The 15,767-nt window shown below is 45.5% G+C and overlaps 1 protein-coding gene across 2 annotated transcripts; it reads left to right on the top strand.

Annotated features, from left to right (window-relative positions):
* Positions 1-710: 710 nt before the first annotated feature.
* rexo1 (REX1, RNA exonuclease 1 homolog) lies at positions 711-15,530 on the top strand. 2 transcript variants are annotated; one of them, XM_003445129.5, is made up of 16 exons: positions 711-1,681; positions 3,142-4,973; positions 5,072-5,173; positions 6,300-6,510; positions 6,604-6,752; positions 6,842-6,979; positions 7,490-7,613; positions 7,694-7,819; positions 8,334-8,474; positions 8,563-8,676; positions 8,820-8,893; positions 11,827-11,937; positions 12,187-12,302; positions 12,420-12,558; positions 12,859-12,979; positions 14,470-15,530. In XM_003445129.5, exons 1-16 carry the CDS (start codon positions 1,492-1,494, stop codon positions 14,556-14,558), a joined length of 3,777 nt encoding a protein of 1,258 aa, XP_003445177.1. In that variant the 5' UTR covers positions 711-1,491; the 3' UTR covers positions 14,559-15,530. The 2 variants fall into 2 exon arrangements, with proteins under 2 accessions (XP_003445177.1, XP_005451921.1); XM_005451864.4 differs by having other exon boundaries at positions 716-1,681; positions 5,069-5,173.
* Positions 15,531-15,767: the final 237 nt, after the last annotated feature.

The following is a 15,767-nucleotide window of genomic DNA, read 5'->3' as shown; positions in this document are numbered from 1 at the left end:
TCGTGACTTAATTATATGAATTGTTGTCATTTTTTAAAATTCTGAACACATTTTAATGACCACTAAATCACTGTTAACACAACAAAACACTCCACTGGTTTTGTTGCATTTTGAAAATTAGATGTGACCGTTAACAAAAAAAAGTTAAGACATTTATCGCACTGCATGTTTCCCCCCAAAAAAATCCAACACAATTTTAACACAATTCAGTGCTACATGCTGAACTTGGAGAATTCAGTATCGATCTCATTGTGCTAATATCGATCCCATACCGGTACTAGTGTTGGTATCGTTACTATCGATATTTGGATCGGTCTGCCCACCTCTACTAATTGGACCCCGTGTCTGTGAGGAGGGCACAAAAACCACGAGCAGCTCTTAGTTAGAAATTTGCCAGTGGAGCTGAAGGTAGGTATCACTTAGGACCAGATTAGGAGTCAGCTAATGTTTTCTTTACCCTCAGGGTGTGTAATTTATTCATCTTTTTTAAGGCAGTACAGGAAGTCTGGTTGGTAGGGCCAACTGCCTTCTAAATGATGTATTGATAAGTTACTAATTTTTAAACCCTTAAAGTTGTGACCATCGACCAATTCTTAATATGGGCTTTAGAAAGAATAAATAAATATTCGAATCCAAAGGTTAATCACATTAACAGGCTGGTTGGGTGTTCAAAGGAGTAGTTCCCTCATTTGAGACCTATTTTTAAGTCCGTAAGTTTGAGGCATTTATTTTTCTCGGCTAACTTAAAGATGGTGCCTGAATAAGTTGGCCCAATTCTCAAAAATACTGAGTTAAATCTGTATGGCCCAGACATGTAATTATCCCCCCTTCTTTAAACATTTTGCCCATTGTAGTGGAAACGGCACAGGTGTTTTAACTAACGAGGGCTTAATGAATGTTCCGAGTGAGCTCTAAAGGTGGACCAACATCTACAACCACCGCTGTTTGTGCTGTTCATGCTGTGACATGGTTTTCTTTTCTCCCCCACCACCAGGTCTGTCTTTGAGGTATCTGACTTATGTGAAATAAAATCTTGACACACTTGTCTCTTTTACTTGGCTTTGACACGTACCATGAAGGGCACATCCAGGTGTTCAGGAATTAGCTTGACTCTGACGGTGTGTTTAAGGTTCAGGACATGTTCGGGGAAATAAATGAATAAATATCCAACACAGCGTCAGCTCCCGTATTATAAACGGAGACGTGTCCGCCTCAAAATGTAATCCCTTTTCGAGTGGAACAGTGACGGGGTTCGAGGAAAGCAGCCGTATATTTGACTCATTTCTACGCTCGCCGTGTAGCGGAGACGTTACGGGTCGCTGCGAGCCAACTTCACGCGAGATTTCGCTCCTTCTGACCGATTCAACATGGCGCCGTAGGAACGTTGTTATTGTTCCGTCGCTCCTACTCGCTCTCGCAGTCAGACTAAAACTACGTAGATAAAAAAGGCCGAACGCGTCCGTGCTGGCATGAAAGGAGCAACTGGGGATAATGTTAAGATCCACCGGCTTCTTCCGAGGGATTGACTGTCCGTTTTACGCGGAGCACAGCGAGGGCCAAGGCGGCAGGAATGGGTGTAACAGACCGTACTGTCACTTCAGGCACAGCCAGCAGAGACGGCCGTCCTACGGAGCACCGGCAGATGTTAAAAAGCAGAGAGACCTTCCATCCGCACACAAAGGTGCTCGGCATTATTCTGTCAGTTACTGAATGGACTTAAATACGTGTTTGTACAGTTTGTAGGACGAGTGTGGACGTGTGGGAACTGGCAAATCACAACCAGGACACCTGGCAGACGTGTTATTGTTTATATCGTGGCAGTCGGTGGAAGTGGGGTACCTTAAAAAAATAAAACAAATCCAAGAGGTGCATTTAAGGACGTGTAAAATAACCCCAGGCAGGAAATTGCAGCAGCACACTTATTCTGATGTACTGTTATAAAATTAGAATGTTGCACACACGACTGCACAAAACGAGGCGTGATAAACGGGACTGAAGCACCAGATGAGACGGTCACAGAGCTGTTAATATGAGCTCGTGTAAAGCAGTGAGAGCTAAAAATGTTATACGGTATTGGACTTGTAGCAGAAGGTGAGGCGTTCAAGACCGATTTGCTCTCCAGTAGCTGCTCTGGTCTCTACAGTGTATTCAGAGACGTTAAAAACACTGTGGTACATTCTCCTCGAAGAATGGTACTCTGCATCTACTGCAGAGTCCTACTGGACTTTGTTATATTATATGGTAATAATGAGCATTTTCAATTAAACATTTAGGTTTTAAAATGGGGAAAAAAGGAAAGCAGAAAATGTTTTTATTAAATCAGGACACGATCACATTCCCACACTTTGCTCATTCTTTTGCCTGCTCCCTGTTTCTTTTCCTCTTCCCTTCTAGCCCCGTCTTTTACCTGCGCTATTCCTCCTTTGCACATGCGCAGATCACTTTGTATCCAGTCTGCTCGACCTGAGCTGTGCCTCTCATGTACTCATTTCTAATCCTGTCCATCAGCATCTGGGCACCTTCATCTCCCAAGCCACACATCATAGCTCACTAACATCTACTCAAGCATGCACAGCTTTCACTCCTCTACCTTCATTCTTCACTGTTACACTTGTCTCCCTCTCATTCATCGTGTATTCTCTCCTGCTTCTACCGACTCTGATTCCTCTTCACTCCATAGTGTAGCTCCACCTGCTGCTTACTCTCACATCCACATTCCTGTGCAGTCCACCTTAAACCTTCCATTACAGAGCCTATGAACCTTTCTGTGCGATTTGTGTCCATGTTTAAACGTCATCTCTCGTGGTGATAGTTGTGATTATGCTCTAGTTTAACTTCATCTAGCTAACTGCATCTGATGGGAAGGACCTTATCTCGCCCTCCTTCTATCAGTCTAAAAGTGACCTCACCGTCTACAAATATTTGACTAAATAAGGCAACAATCTGTTTCACAGATTGAGTGAGTGGCCTGTAAATTATTGCAGGAACACTGAATTTTCTACATACAGGGACAGAGAAACAGCTGCAGTGTGAATGCATCACTTTCTGGTTAATATTTGATGTGCTTAACAAGTTGGTTGTATCCGGTCATTTCTATTTAAAATGCACACAGTAAATGATCACTTTTATTCTTCCCTCCAGATCAAGGCTACGATCCCTTCAATCCTGAAGTAGTGAGACCACAGGAGCAGCAGAATGGCAAGCCGGCCGCCTCGAGCGACATCAGTGGCGCTTTGGAGCTGGTCAACAAGGCCATTGAGGAGGTCCGCAGTGAGGTGGAGCGGGAGAAGAGGAAGCTCTCTCGGATTGGGGACGAACCATACAATCCCAGCGAGAACGCCAGCTTGTCTTCGTGCAAGACGGATACGAGTAAAGCGGCGGGTTCGCACTTGGCCTATGATCCCGGGAGTTATCAGATCACATCAGGAGGGTATAATCCCACCCCTGGCTGCAGCAAGTACACCCTGGATTCAGACAATCAGGGGCACAACAGCAACTCTATGGAATACGTTCCCATGTCGCTGAAAAGGCCTTTGTCTCGGACACACTCGCACCAACCTCCTTCTCCTCCTCCTAGCCCAAAGCGTTCGAATAGCACGTCCTCTTCAAAGTGCAAGTACACTGTGGATAATTCTAGGCCATCCACGGACATGGAGTACGACCCGCTGTCCAACTACTCGGCTGGAATCGCCGTGAAAAACAAGAGGAGCAAGAGCGCTCGGCCCGTCAGGACGGAAGGCAGCAAGGCACACAAGCTGTCGGGCTCGGAGTTGTCCGATGAGGACTATGTCGTAGCTGCAAAAAAGCCACGGCAGCAAACCGTAGACACAAAAAAGTACACCTTCTCTGACTCTGACGGGGAGAGCTCTGGGGCGGAGTATCGCCCCACCTCGCTTAGCAATCTGCAGCAGAGAAAAGCCGCCCACGGTTCAGACTCTTTTGGGAAGGGGAAAAAAGGGAGTGGTGAAAGTTTGCTAAACGCACTGATGCAGAGGAATAAGCAGGACTCTGACATCCAGGAAAATATTAAAAGAAAGGACAGCCCAGAGAAAAAGAAGAAAGAGGGAGGTCAGACTAGTCAGGTGAAAAGTAGCAAAACTGAGAAACTACATAAACTCGAAAAGGGAGCAAACAAATCATCCAGTAGTAAGAGTAGCATCAGCAGCAGCAGTAAAGACAGAGGGTCGATAAAAAGCTCAAACCAGGATTCGGCGAAAAAGGAGAACAGGAGTCACGACAAGAAGGACGACAGGAAGAACACAGTGAAGGTTAAGATGTCGGATAAAATTCGCAAGGAAAGCAGGGACGAAAAGAAGAGTGACACCAAGTTGAAAACTTTGGATAAAGTGAAAACGGACTCAAGCAAGCAAGATAAACATGCAGAAAACGGCACGAGGGAAAGCAAGAAGCCCAAAACATCAGACAAGGAAAAGGAACAGAGCAAATATAAAGAGCATCCCCACAAAAACGGGAAGCTCGATGGTATTAGAAGAGAAAAAGATGCGAAAAAAGTCAGCAAAAGCAGTTCTAGCAGCAGTAAAGCGAGCCCATCGAACAGCAAAGATAAAGCGAAGCAAAGCATTGGTGCTTCGAGCGTAAAGAGACAGAGTTTGAGTCTGAGCCACGCCGATCTGTTTGGAGACGAGAGTCCGGACGAGGCCGAGCGGATGGAGGCGGACTACGACGACGAAGCCGAGGAAGTCCTGGTGAGGAAATCTGCCGACGCCTTAAAGAGGACTCGTCTGAACAAGAGGAAAGCGTCGGAGCTGACTCCGTCCTCCTCGGAGGACGAGGGCGACCGCGACGTGGACTGCAGCAGGGCGGGCAGGGACGAGGTTGACGGCGTCAGATTTGACCTGTCCGGTTTCCAGGACGATCTGGACTTTGACTCAGATCCCATGGAGGAGTGTTTGAGGATCTTCAATGAATCCAAAGACGTGAAGAAGGAAGACAAAGGAAGACAGGCCAAGCAGGTGCTGATGTCTGTCACGCTTTAGCCGTTTCCTTTTTTTTTTTGCTAATGAATTTGCTTTGATTTCAATAGAAATGTCGTGTTGTGCCCTCTCAGCAGCACTCTAGGGACTCAGAGGAGGAGAAAAGCACAGACAGCACTTTAACCACTCTCTTCCCTGGTCAGAAGAAGAGAGTCTCCCATTTTGTTGCCAAAGGAAATGTAAGTTTCTTCCAGTTCTTTGGTTTTTTTCCCCGTCCTACAATCTCACGGTCAGGACTGGCAGCCGGTGTCTCCAAGGTTGCTCGTTATATAAAGACTGAGTTTTATGCACAGTGTCGTTTCTCCAAACACAGCACGTGTCACACAGAACTACAGTTAATCAACTTACTGCCTGCAGGCTTAGTTTAATGCTCATCTTTGATTGGGATATGGAGAATTAGCACGGATTACAGTGTGTAACCTTTTTCTACCCGGCTTTTCTTGCTGACGAGTCCAAGGAGACATCTTTAAACGTCTTTAATCAAAACCCTGAAATTTTACTATCATCCGCTGTAAGAAGAAATATAACAAAAACAAGGTAAAAGCTATAAAGCTTTCAATTTACATGTCCCTAAACTAAATAACTACTTTTATAACATTTAAGTAGAGTACTGGCAGTTGAATAGTGCCTCTAGCTGTTCCTATAACACCAATAATATTTGCATACTAAACAATAGGTTTTTTTTATGAGGGGTTAAATTCAATAGAAACACTACAGTAGAAATAAAAACACCCGGTAGAAGTTTGACACCGCGAGGAAGCTACAGGAGGAGGAGGAACTGGAGTTTCAGGGCTTCTTTGGCTGAGGAGGAGTTTGTCGTTCACACTTCTGTTGTCTCTGTTCTTTAAACGCCGGAGTCACGGGGAGGCCAGGCAGCAGACCTCGCCGTGACTCTGTGTTGTTTCAGTGCAAGTGTAAGTTCAGGAAACGCGGCGGACGAGGAAGTAAAGAGCGAGAAGGCGATGTGAAATTATTGGAATCTGAGGCCGTGGGGGCTTTCCGCTCATGATTTGTCAGTAGTTAGCCATTAACTGCTCGACTGGGCGTTTCCATACCTGTGGTGACAAAATTAAACCAAAATTTAGTATTTTCAGGTTTTTTTAATCTCAGAAATAAATTAGGCTTACGCGTGGCAGCCTGTAAGCTGCTGGACCTCTAACTCACAGTTTCATAGAGGAGCTGCCTCCAGACTGACCCGTAATAGTTTGTGTTGTATGTACGCTTCCAACTCAATTCCGGTCACATTTCCCATATTAACGTCAGCACCTTCATTTTTAGATAAAACTTCCTGTTGTCATTTTTCAGACCGATGCACCTTCCAGGACTGCGGTGCGGCCGTACAAGAGACCCACGGCCCAGGAGATCTGCTACCAGCGTATGCAGATGGCCCAACAGCAAGCTGCTCAGCTCTCTGCTTCGGTCAAAGCAGCATCACAGGCCTCAAGCCCCAGCTTCTCTGGAGAGAGGAAGAGAATAGCGCACCGTCCTAACCCTCAGATAGCATCCTCCAAAACAAGTACGAGTGGCTCAGTTTTCTTTGCCGAGAGGCAGAAATGCCAAAGTCTAGACTTTTAAACGCTGATGTTACATGTGTGTCTTTCTGATTTAGGTCCCACAGACACTAAACATGCTGCAGGTCGCATGTTATCCCCCAGTCAGGCCCTTCAGAGTGTCAAAGCTCAGACCACAGTCGGTATTTTGTCCAAGACCTCGTCTACCGTCACGCAGAAGAGGGTGGCGCACACACCCACCCTGAAGGTATCCCGAGCTTCCTGCAACCTGATGTGTCGGATAGTTTGTGCACGTGGCTTGAAGTCATTGTTCTCTCTCCCTTTTGACCTTTTCAGAGTACTTCAATGAGGCGTCCTGTCATCCCCACCGAGTTCGGGGCCAAAGTTCCCACCAACATCCGCCAGCGCTACCTCAACACTTTCATCGATGAATGCGTCAAGTTTTGCCCATCGGAGGACGGCGCCTTCCAAATGGCACGAACGGCACATTTGAAAGTTGCAGCCTAGGCTGTTTTTGTTTTGTATGAACCATAGATGGTGAAAAACATGGACGTAGCTACAAACTTGCATTCTATCTAAAGACCACCAGATGGTGATAGCTGTGGTCCTGTAGAAGCCAGTGGGGGAAACGGCTCGCCGTTTTGACCTCTGTGAACACTTGTGTGTTGATTTTATGGGCTCAGTCACTCATATCATGTTAAATATAAAATTAGGTCTATTTTCAAAATCGTGATCGTATTGTGTGTGAAAATGGAGAGGTGCCTCTTGTACGAAACCACACACTCATTGTCTCTGCATCACACTTGGTTTTTGACACCAAGGTGGCGTTGGCGGAGAAACGGTCTGTACGAGGCTTTAAAATGGGACTTGAGAAACCGCAAACGTCGCAGTAGCTACGTCAGTCTTTTCTGCCCTCTATGGTTCTGATGGTGGATAAAAACCGTCGATGTGCTGCAGCGGTGTAAGCGGAAAATCTCGTTACAGGCCCTCGATGAGGAGAAGCTGGTGTACGAGCGCAGTAGCAGTAAGAACATCTACCTCAATGTAGCTGTCAACACGCTAAAGAAGCTCCGGAGCAAGAGCAGCGCCAGTCCGTCTCCCGTCACCAGTAGGTCACCTCGCCCGGGTTTCCCATACACGTTACAGTGGAGCTCTTTACATTCAGTGTTTTTTGTGTTTTCCCCGCAGAGGACCCGGGGTCAGCAGCTAAAAGGAAGCCACAGTCCCACGAAGAAGTTCTGGGAGGTCGTCTTGCTGCCACAACCAGCTTCACTGTAAACAGGATGGGTAAACAGCAGGAGGAGAAACTCATCGGTGAGAGGACGAGTCCGATTTCACGCCTCTCTTCCTCTGACATTGTTAGGAACGTTTCCTTTCTCCTTTTGGTTTCCTTCTGCAGATTAAACATCTGATAAAGTGAAAAGTGCAGGACAGAGAGAAGCTGAAAGAATCTTTGTGTCAAGCACAGACTTGTTTACTTGTTGAGGCGCTTTTACTTTAACAGTGAAGCTGTTCAGATGGTCTTGTGACAACCACCAGGGTCCTGTTTACCGCCAACTACCTGCCCCGTGACCCGACGTCAAAGGCAGACTTTATCTAAAGGGATCATTCACTGATCAGCAGCAACTAATAAATCCTCTGATATGTTTATAGAGCAGTAGGTAATTCAATCAGCTGTGGAAATAATAATTAGATGTAACCTCAGATCGTCTGAGCTCATCTCGACTTGAGCAGAAGAATAGCAGTCGCATTCGACAATTGCAGTCGTCGTCCAGAGTTTTCAGCGTGTGTACAAAGACGTCATTTAGGTGTGTGCGTCTCCCTGCAGGAGCTACACTGTACAGGAAGATGAAGGCGTACCTGATGACAGAGGAGCAGCTCCAGGAGCACGGATACCCGAGGCCGAACCCCGAGGCCGCCGGCAAGGCCGTCATTTACAACCAGCCCGAGAAGAAGGCGGTCGCAGACCGTGAGTGACGCTCCTGCTCCTCCCTTAATCGCTGTTAAACTGTGACTTCATGTTAACAGCAATATGAACGCGATCTGTTTTTCTGCAGCGTTTACCAAGATATGCTGTCGATGCGGCGCAGAGTATAAGGTCAACGTTAACGGCAGCTGCGTGCGGAAGGAGGAATGCAGCTTTCACTGGGGACGTTTGCGACGACACAAAGGTGCGTTTGCTTTATTCACCAGAAGAGCTTCCCCATCAGTCTCCCAGTTGTCACCTCAGCCATCTTTGCCTTTCCCTTCTGCTTTTCATTTACTTTCTTTCATTTATTCTTTTATCTGCTCCTGTCTGTCTCCTCTCTTCAAGTTGCTGGAGGCTGGGAGACCAACTACAGCTGCTGTGCTGCAGCTGTGGGCGCTCCAGGCTGCCAAACGGCCAAGGTACCCTTAAAAGAAAGCACTACATAAAAGGACAGCAAAGACACAAATATACATGTATTAATACACTGTGTATTTAATACAATACTGTAAAGACTATACGTAGCTTTTTGGACCTTTCTTCATTCTTTTGGCAGAATTGCTCCATCTCATACAGGTTGGAGTGGGAGCACTGGTTTTCTGCCATTTCCAGTTCCTTCTACAGATGCTTGATTGGTCCTGAGCTGGGAAACTCTTGTGGTTTCTTGCTGGTGTGTTTCAGGTGTCTTGTTGAAGTTTAAGTTTCTTCTTCTGGGCCTGAAATCTTCACTCAGATACTCTGTAGCTTCCTGCGTCCACCTTCACGCCTATTCTGGCTCACCTCTCAGTCCCCTTTGCAGGAAAACATCACTTTTGTGCGATACTGTAGCAACTGTATTCATGAACTGATGCTAGGCGCTCTGCTTCATCAACATACGCCTTTGGGAACTTTAACAAAATAGATCAGCCTTTGTTTCAGACCACAGGACTTTTTCTTCTTATGGCCTGAGTCGTCTTCATCGAGCTGCCTTTCAGCCACTCGCAGTGGGCTGTTCAGGCTGTTCAGGCTGTTCAGGCTGTTCAGGCTGTTCTGTGTCTTCACTGTGAGAAGGGTTTGCTCTGATTTTTCCTGTGGAGCTGTGAAGAAGACATTTCGTCCCACATTAGTTGGTTTGGTTTTGCGGACAGATCCAGGAGGACCGTTAACGTTTCCCATCTTTATCTTTTTAATGCTGCAGAGATTTTCTCCACATCCTCACATCTGTGCTTTGACACAATCTTGTCTCACAGGTCTGACGATAACAGCAATCAGGCATAACATTATGATCGTCTCTTCATCGTGGCACCGCTTAATTTAGGGAGCAGTGAGCATGTTGTTATGTTAGAAGCAGGAAAAATGTGGAAGTGTAAAGATGTGAGTTTGACGGGGGCTGATGACTGGGTCAGAGCATCTCCAAACTGCAGCTCTTGTGGGTGTTTTGGGTCTGCAGGAGTCGGCGTCTATCAAAGGTGGTCCGAGGAAGGAACAGCGGTGAACCAGCGACAGGGTGATTGATGTATGTGGGGACTGAAGGCCGGCCCGTGTGGTCTGACTAACTCACAACTTGCGTGACTTTAAAGGATCTGTTGCTAACATCTTGCTCTGAAACATCGTAAACCTGACAGCTAAAAACGGTTTGAAGTAACAAAGCGTGTGCAGGTATGAAACACCTGATAAAAAGAGCAGGAGTGCAGATTCAGTTTCTTTGTTTTTCTGTCTGAATGTCAGTAAAGTTTTCACCCTTTGACACAAAGACAAATTCCTCGTTTGTGTCTAAACTCGGCTGTAACTGGGAGAAATAACGAGGAAGCAGCAAAGTGCCAGAGAACGGTTTATGGTCAATGGTGCAAAGAATCCTGCACATTACACGTCTCCTGCTGATGACCTTTCCGTGACCTAAACGCAAACTCGTAAGGTCGAGAAAAGACGAGAAGATAGATTTCTTGCTGATGTTGTTCATAATCTCCTCACAAAAAAGTACCTGATAACACGCCGACAGACGTGTTCGATGTGAGTCTGCTTTGGTAAAACTACAACTTCCTGGAGATGGACTACAAAAAGTGCATCTTAGATAGGCGGGAAAGTACAACTTCGTTACCGAGGTTGGAGTTTTGAAGAGAAATGAATATGCCGTTGACAGTCGGAGCAGCTGTTCATCCTGCGCCCTGCTGCGACTCCGGCCTTCATTAAGGCTTCTCTGCGATGCTCCAGCTTTTTAACTGACGACATAAATCACACAACTTACTTTGATTATTTTAGTACAGCCCATAATCTTGATTTATTAAGCCTCACCCAAGACAACAACTTCATAAGACGCTGATTTTATTAAAGCAGCGTCGTGTTCAGAGTTCAGCTGTGGGTTAGACGTCGGTTCAGAGGTCACCAGCAGCGTGAGATGGACACGAGTCAGTCATTGTTTCAGTTGATGTGTTTAATCACAGCAGGGCGCTGCATCGATTTGGCCTGCGGGACAGAAGCACCGAAGCCACGTTGCTTAATATTTTGAGAATTCAACCAGATCTCATTACGGCTGCAGTGCAGCTGCTTCCAGGTCGTTTCACTCAGAGGCTTTTGTATTGCAATCAGCTTATCAGCTCGTCCTGCTCTTATCTAGCAATGGATTAGCAAGAGTTAATAAAAAGCCAGCACACTTGGGGACTGATCTGCTCTTTGTAGAGGTTGAATTGACCTTTTTAATACTTTATGTTACATGTGTCCCTATTTATTTACATTTACACCTTATATATTGACCCTGCAGTACAATAATGGTTCGTTTTTCATCTTTTACTAAGTACCATAAATCCCGGACTACAGAGCGCACCTGATTAAAAGCTGCATGCTCTAATTGTAGAAAGAAAATCAATTCTGTACTTGTACAGGCCGCACCGGATTGTAAGCCGTATGTGTTTCACTTGTAATATGAGATATTTACACAGAAATATTACACGTGAGCATTTTTAACGTTTAATTTAATCCGTAAGGTAACATAAACATGGTAACATAAACGTTATGGTAAGATACAAAAATACATACTGCAAATGCTTTTTTTCCTCGAACAGCGCCTGTAACACGGCTACCTGTAAGTATACGTACGTATCGGTAACACACAAATTACGTTGCTTATGGTTTTTTACGGAACAGTGCACAAACAACATTACAACGTCTCTTAACAACCGGTAAAAATATAGACCGTATATATTCTACTTATCAATTTTATTGGTCTACTGTTACCAGGCAAAATGTTTTTGCCGCATGAAAAAAAATATGCATTAGCTGCACGTCAGTATAAGCCGCAGTGTTCAGTGTGGGAAAAAGTAGCGGCTTATGACCTGAGAACTCCGGTATATCAGACCTAAAACGGTTCCTGTCCCCACAGCAACACGTTCAGGACGGGCGTAAAGAATCACTGGACGGCTTCGTGTCGACCTTCAGCAAACCTCTGCCTCCAGATGGAAACGGAGGGGTGTTTGCTCTGGACTGTGAGATGGTGAGTTCACCACCATCTTCAGTTTTGTGTGTTTTTATTTTTATAGTTCATTTATTGAGTTTATCGTTGATTTATACATCGTGTCACCTGTGAAAACTTGGCAAATAATGAGCTTTTATGCTTTTTTTGTTACTTATATGTTTGAAATAAAGATTTTCTTTAGCAAAGAGAGTCTCTTGTGTAGAAATAAGAGCCGGTACTTTTTGTTTCTTGTTATTTATTCATTTTTTCCCTCACCTGTGGAAACAGTGCTACACAAAGCAGGGCCTGGAGCTGACCAGGGTGACGGTCATCGACTCGGAGATGAAAGTCATCTACGACACGTTTGTGAAACCTGAAAGCAAAGTGGTGGACTACAACACGCGGTGAGTGCTCTCTGTTCGTCCCCGTAACCCGACAATAAATCAGCCGGCTTTTGCTGCTTAATTAAACCAACAGTGGGGAAAAACGTTTCTGATTTTGATCTTCTTTGTGACTCACAGGTTTTCGGGTGTAACGGCGGAGGATCTGGAGAGCGCCGCCATCACCCTGAGAGACGTTCAGGCCGTGCTGCTCTCCATGTTCAGCGCTGAATCCATCCTGATAGGACACAGCCTGGAGAGCGACCTCCTCGCTCTGAAAGTGAGTCGCTTCTTCACTTTTGGATGAAGAAGATGTAAAGCAGTTTCATTTTCCTTTATTCCCCCTCAGCCGTCCACCCAGCTGTGTGGGTTTCCTGAAAGTCTTGTGAATACGATAACTCGAACAGGATTTTATATCGTGAGTGCATCTGCTTGGGGGCTGAGGTGTAGCGCTGGTGGATGATGTCCTTCCTACTTAAAATGTATTAACTTAACCCCACGAGGTTTACCAAATGGTCACTGCAGTGAGTTTTTTAAAAGCTTTGATGTAACTGTGTGGGTGCTTTCCTCTGGATTGCAGCTCATCCACAGCTCGGTTGTAGACACGGCCATCGTGTTTCCTCACCGCCTTGGTTTGCCCTACAAGCGTGCCTTGAAGAACTTGATGGCCGATCACCTCAAACGCATCATCCAGGACAACGGTGAGAGCGATGTCGTTGATTTATTTGTAATTCATCATAAAAATGGAGCACTGCAAACACCCGTGTTTCTCAGCAGCATCTAAACTGATCTGTGTGGAAAATGACACGAATTTTGTTTGAATTGTTCCGATTTAGTTTGGAAGTTTTTGGAAAATTAGGAATGGGGGTGGAGCCTGTGAGGGCTGTGATGGGCACGGTCAGGATGAAAAGAGTAAATTACTGTTAAACCTTTAGGGGAGGATGGCTCTTCTGACTGATGCTGCTTCAGGCATTTTATGCAGTGGGTGAAATAATAGTTAAATGATTAAATCACAACAGGAGTTTGATGGGAATGTAGTAAACCTGGAGGGTCCAATAAAATGAAACTGAGCAGCTATAAATTTAAACTCATGAGCGTTGGGTGGAAGCTCATCTCACACAAGTTTTAATTCTGCTGGTGAAGAAGACAAAGTGCTGTCCGAACACAAGGGTCTAATTGATGTGACTGCAGTGTGACCGTGTCACCAGCAGATGTCGCTGCAGAAGCCCGAGTGTTTGGGGAGAAGTCTGTGTTTTTGACCTGAAATACAAACGTCTGTCCACGATGTGAAGCTTCAGGAACAGCTTCACGTCCTCAGTCATCCAGGTCACGGTGGCAAGAAAGCATCTGGACTTTTTTGGTTGCTAAAGGCTTTTCAGCAAAGAGGCTTCTTCATGTCTGAACACTTGGTGCTCACAAACCAAAAAGAAGTCTAGTTGCCTTCATTTCAAGTACTCAAGACTCTTATTTGTCCACTGTGAGCGACCATCTTTGAACAGAGGGCGGGGCTTATGACACCAACTGTCTGCCATCTATAATCCAGTTTTGAGATCCTTCCCAGACGCCTTAACGCCCACTCACATCCTGGGCCCTTTGACCTCAGGAAGTCACATGATAGGGTGGGGCTAGGCTTCCCAATGGGTTCACCTGAAACCTTGGCTGATTGTGACCCACACCTGTTTTCACACCTTAGCTCGTGTGATTAGGTAGAGGATCATTAGGGGGTTCATGACCCTCCTGGGGGGGGACACTCCCATTGGGCTTAAATCTGTGACTCTCCACCAGTTGACCCTAGAACTGAAGAAGCTTCTCGGATGAGAGGTGAAACGTCTTCAAGCAAATTAAAGAAGTCCAGACGCTTTTCTTTCCAAGCTGCTTAGACTAGGATGACCTGGATGACTGAGAACCTTCACAGAGACTCTTATTTTTGCTTTTCTTCTCGCAGATTTTCATCCTGCCCTTCAGTCAGCCACACTGTGGATTGATAGAGACTCTTTGGGAGAGCTGCTTAAAGCGGATTATTCTACTTATTAAAATCATTTTACGTGTGTTGACAAGTACTGATCCACATGAGAGCTCTGTAGCTCGCTCTTTGCCTCCGCTAGCTTCAATGATGGGAAACGTGAACAAATGGGGTTCAAAAGGAAGACGATGTTACTTCTTTGTTTGTAACTTGTGCGTGTCTTTTCAGTGGAGGGCCACGATTCGAGCGAAGATGCAACTGCCTGCATGGAGCTGATGATCTGGAAGATCAAGGAAGACGCAAAAGTCAAAAGATGACCTCTGACCCCTCTGCTCTGTGTTCTTCAGTATGATTTCCTGCTTTCATGCTGGTTGCAGGCGGACAGAAGTTCAGGAGGAATGCACTTGCTCTCACTAAGAACCTGTGGTGAGAGGAACGGGGGGGTTGGTTGAACAGAGTTTGACATTTTAATCAGTGAAAGTCTGAGAGGAGCTCGGTGATGATGCTGAGAGGAGCTCGGTGATGATGCTGAGAGGAGCTCGGTGATGATGCTGAGAGGAGCTCGATGATGATGCTGAGAGGAGCTCGGTGATGATGCTGAGAGGAGCTCGATGTTGACGCTGTCTACTGTGTTTGAGATGAGAGCTGTCAGCCCCCCTCAAAGCAATAGGAGCCTCAGTTAACCATGTTTTCATTCGCTGATTTTTACTTCAGTTCTATATAATGTAAGTTAACACATATTTCTGTTTAAGGCCTCAGACCTACTCATAATTAAAACCGCTCCACGGGAGAACTAGTTAGAAAGTCGGGTCATTGTCCACTGAACGTTAGGAATTATTATGATATTCATGGCAGGCTGTACCTTCGGCCTAAATTGCACTATAGAAATGCTCTTGTTGTTTAGGGCCCAAGTCTGAGTACCTCATGTGTGTCGTAATGAACGATGTGTTACTTGTTCTTAGTTACATTTAGGTGCTTTCATCTCTTAGCCGTGTAAATGCGCTTCTTTCCGTCGCACATAGTTTCCTCTCGCTGGCGCTGTTTATACGGCGTTTCTAACAGAGATCATTTTGTCGGTTGCCTCTCAAACCTGAGAAATACTTGATCGTGTCGGAGGGCAGAAAACAAAATAAAGTCTGCCTGTTTGGTTTGGTGTAGCTGAAGGATTCTGTCTGTGTTTTACTGTCCAGACACAATACTCACTATATCCACCGCTGTCTCTGCATGAAGTAGAACCACAGGAATAGTCGTGCCAGCAGGTATGACTTTGTTTTTCCTCCGTAAAATGACTAAATGATGTTCGGCGTTGTTGAACTAAGCCTTGGTTGTTAACGGCAAACAAATCTCCGTTTAGCATCAGCTAACCTGTGCTGTTTATGTTGGAAATGACTGAAAAACTACCAGTGCTGTAAATAAGCAGTTTTCCTTTTGTATTCATTTTTTGTTTGTTTGTTTGTTTTGTGGTTTATCTTTTTCTATTAAAATCTATTAGTTTAAACTAAATGTTGCTCTGATTTCTGGCTCCA

This window comes from Oreochromis niloticus, linkage group LG17, assembly GCF_001858045.2.
Source record: "Oreochromis niloticus isolate F11D_XX linkage group LG17, O_niloticus_UMD_NMBU, whole genome shotgun sequence".
Classification (NCBI taxonomy): domain Eukaryota; kingdom Metazoa; phylum Chordata; class Actinopteri; order Cichliformes; family Cichlidae; genus Oreochromis; species Oreochromis niloticus.
This window is presented reverse-complemented; position numbering and strand designations above follow the sequence as displayed.

Bases quoted from the DNA above. Each gene is read 5' to 3' on its own strand.
- rexo1 (XM_005451864.4), top strand. From the start codon at position 1,492: ATGTTAAGATCCACCGGCTTCTTCCGAGGGATTGACTGTCCGTTTTAC. The intron at 8,475-8,562 runs GTGAGTGACGCT...GTTTTTCTGCAG, and splicing joins GAAGAAGGCGGTCGCAGACC to CGTTTACCAAGATATGCTGT. The intron at 8,894-11,826 runs GTACCCTTAAAA...CTGTCCCCACAG, and splicing joins CAGGCTGCCAAACGGCCAAG to CAACACGTTCAGGACGGGCG.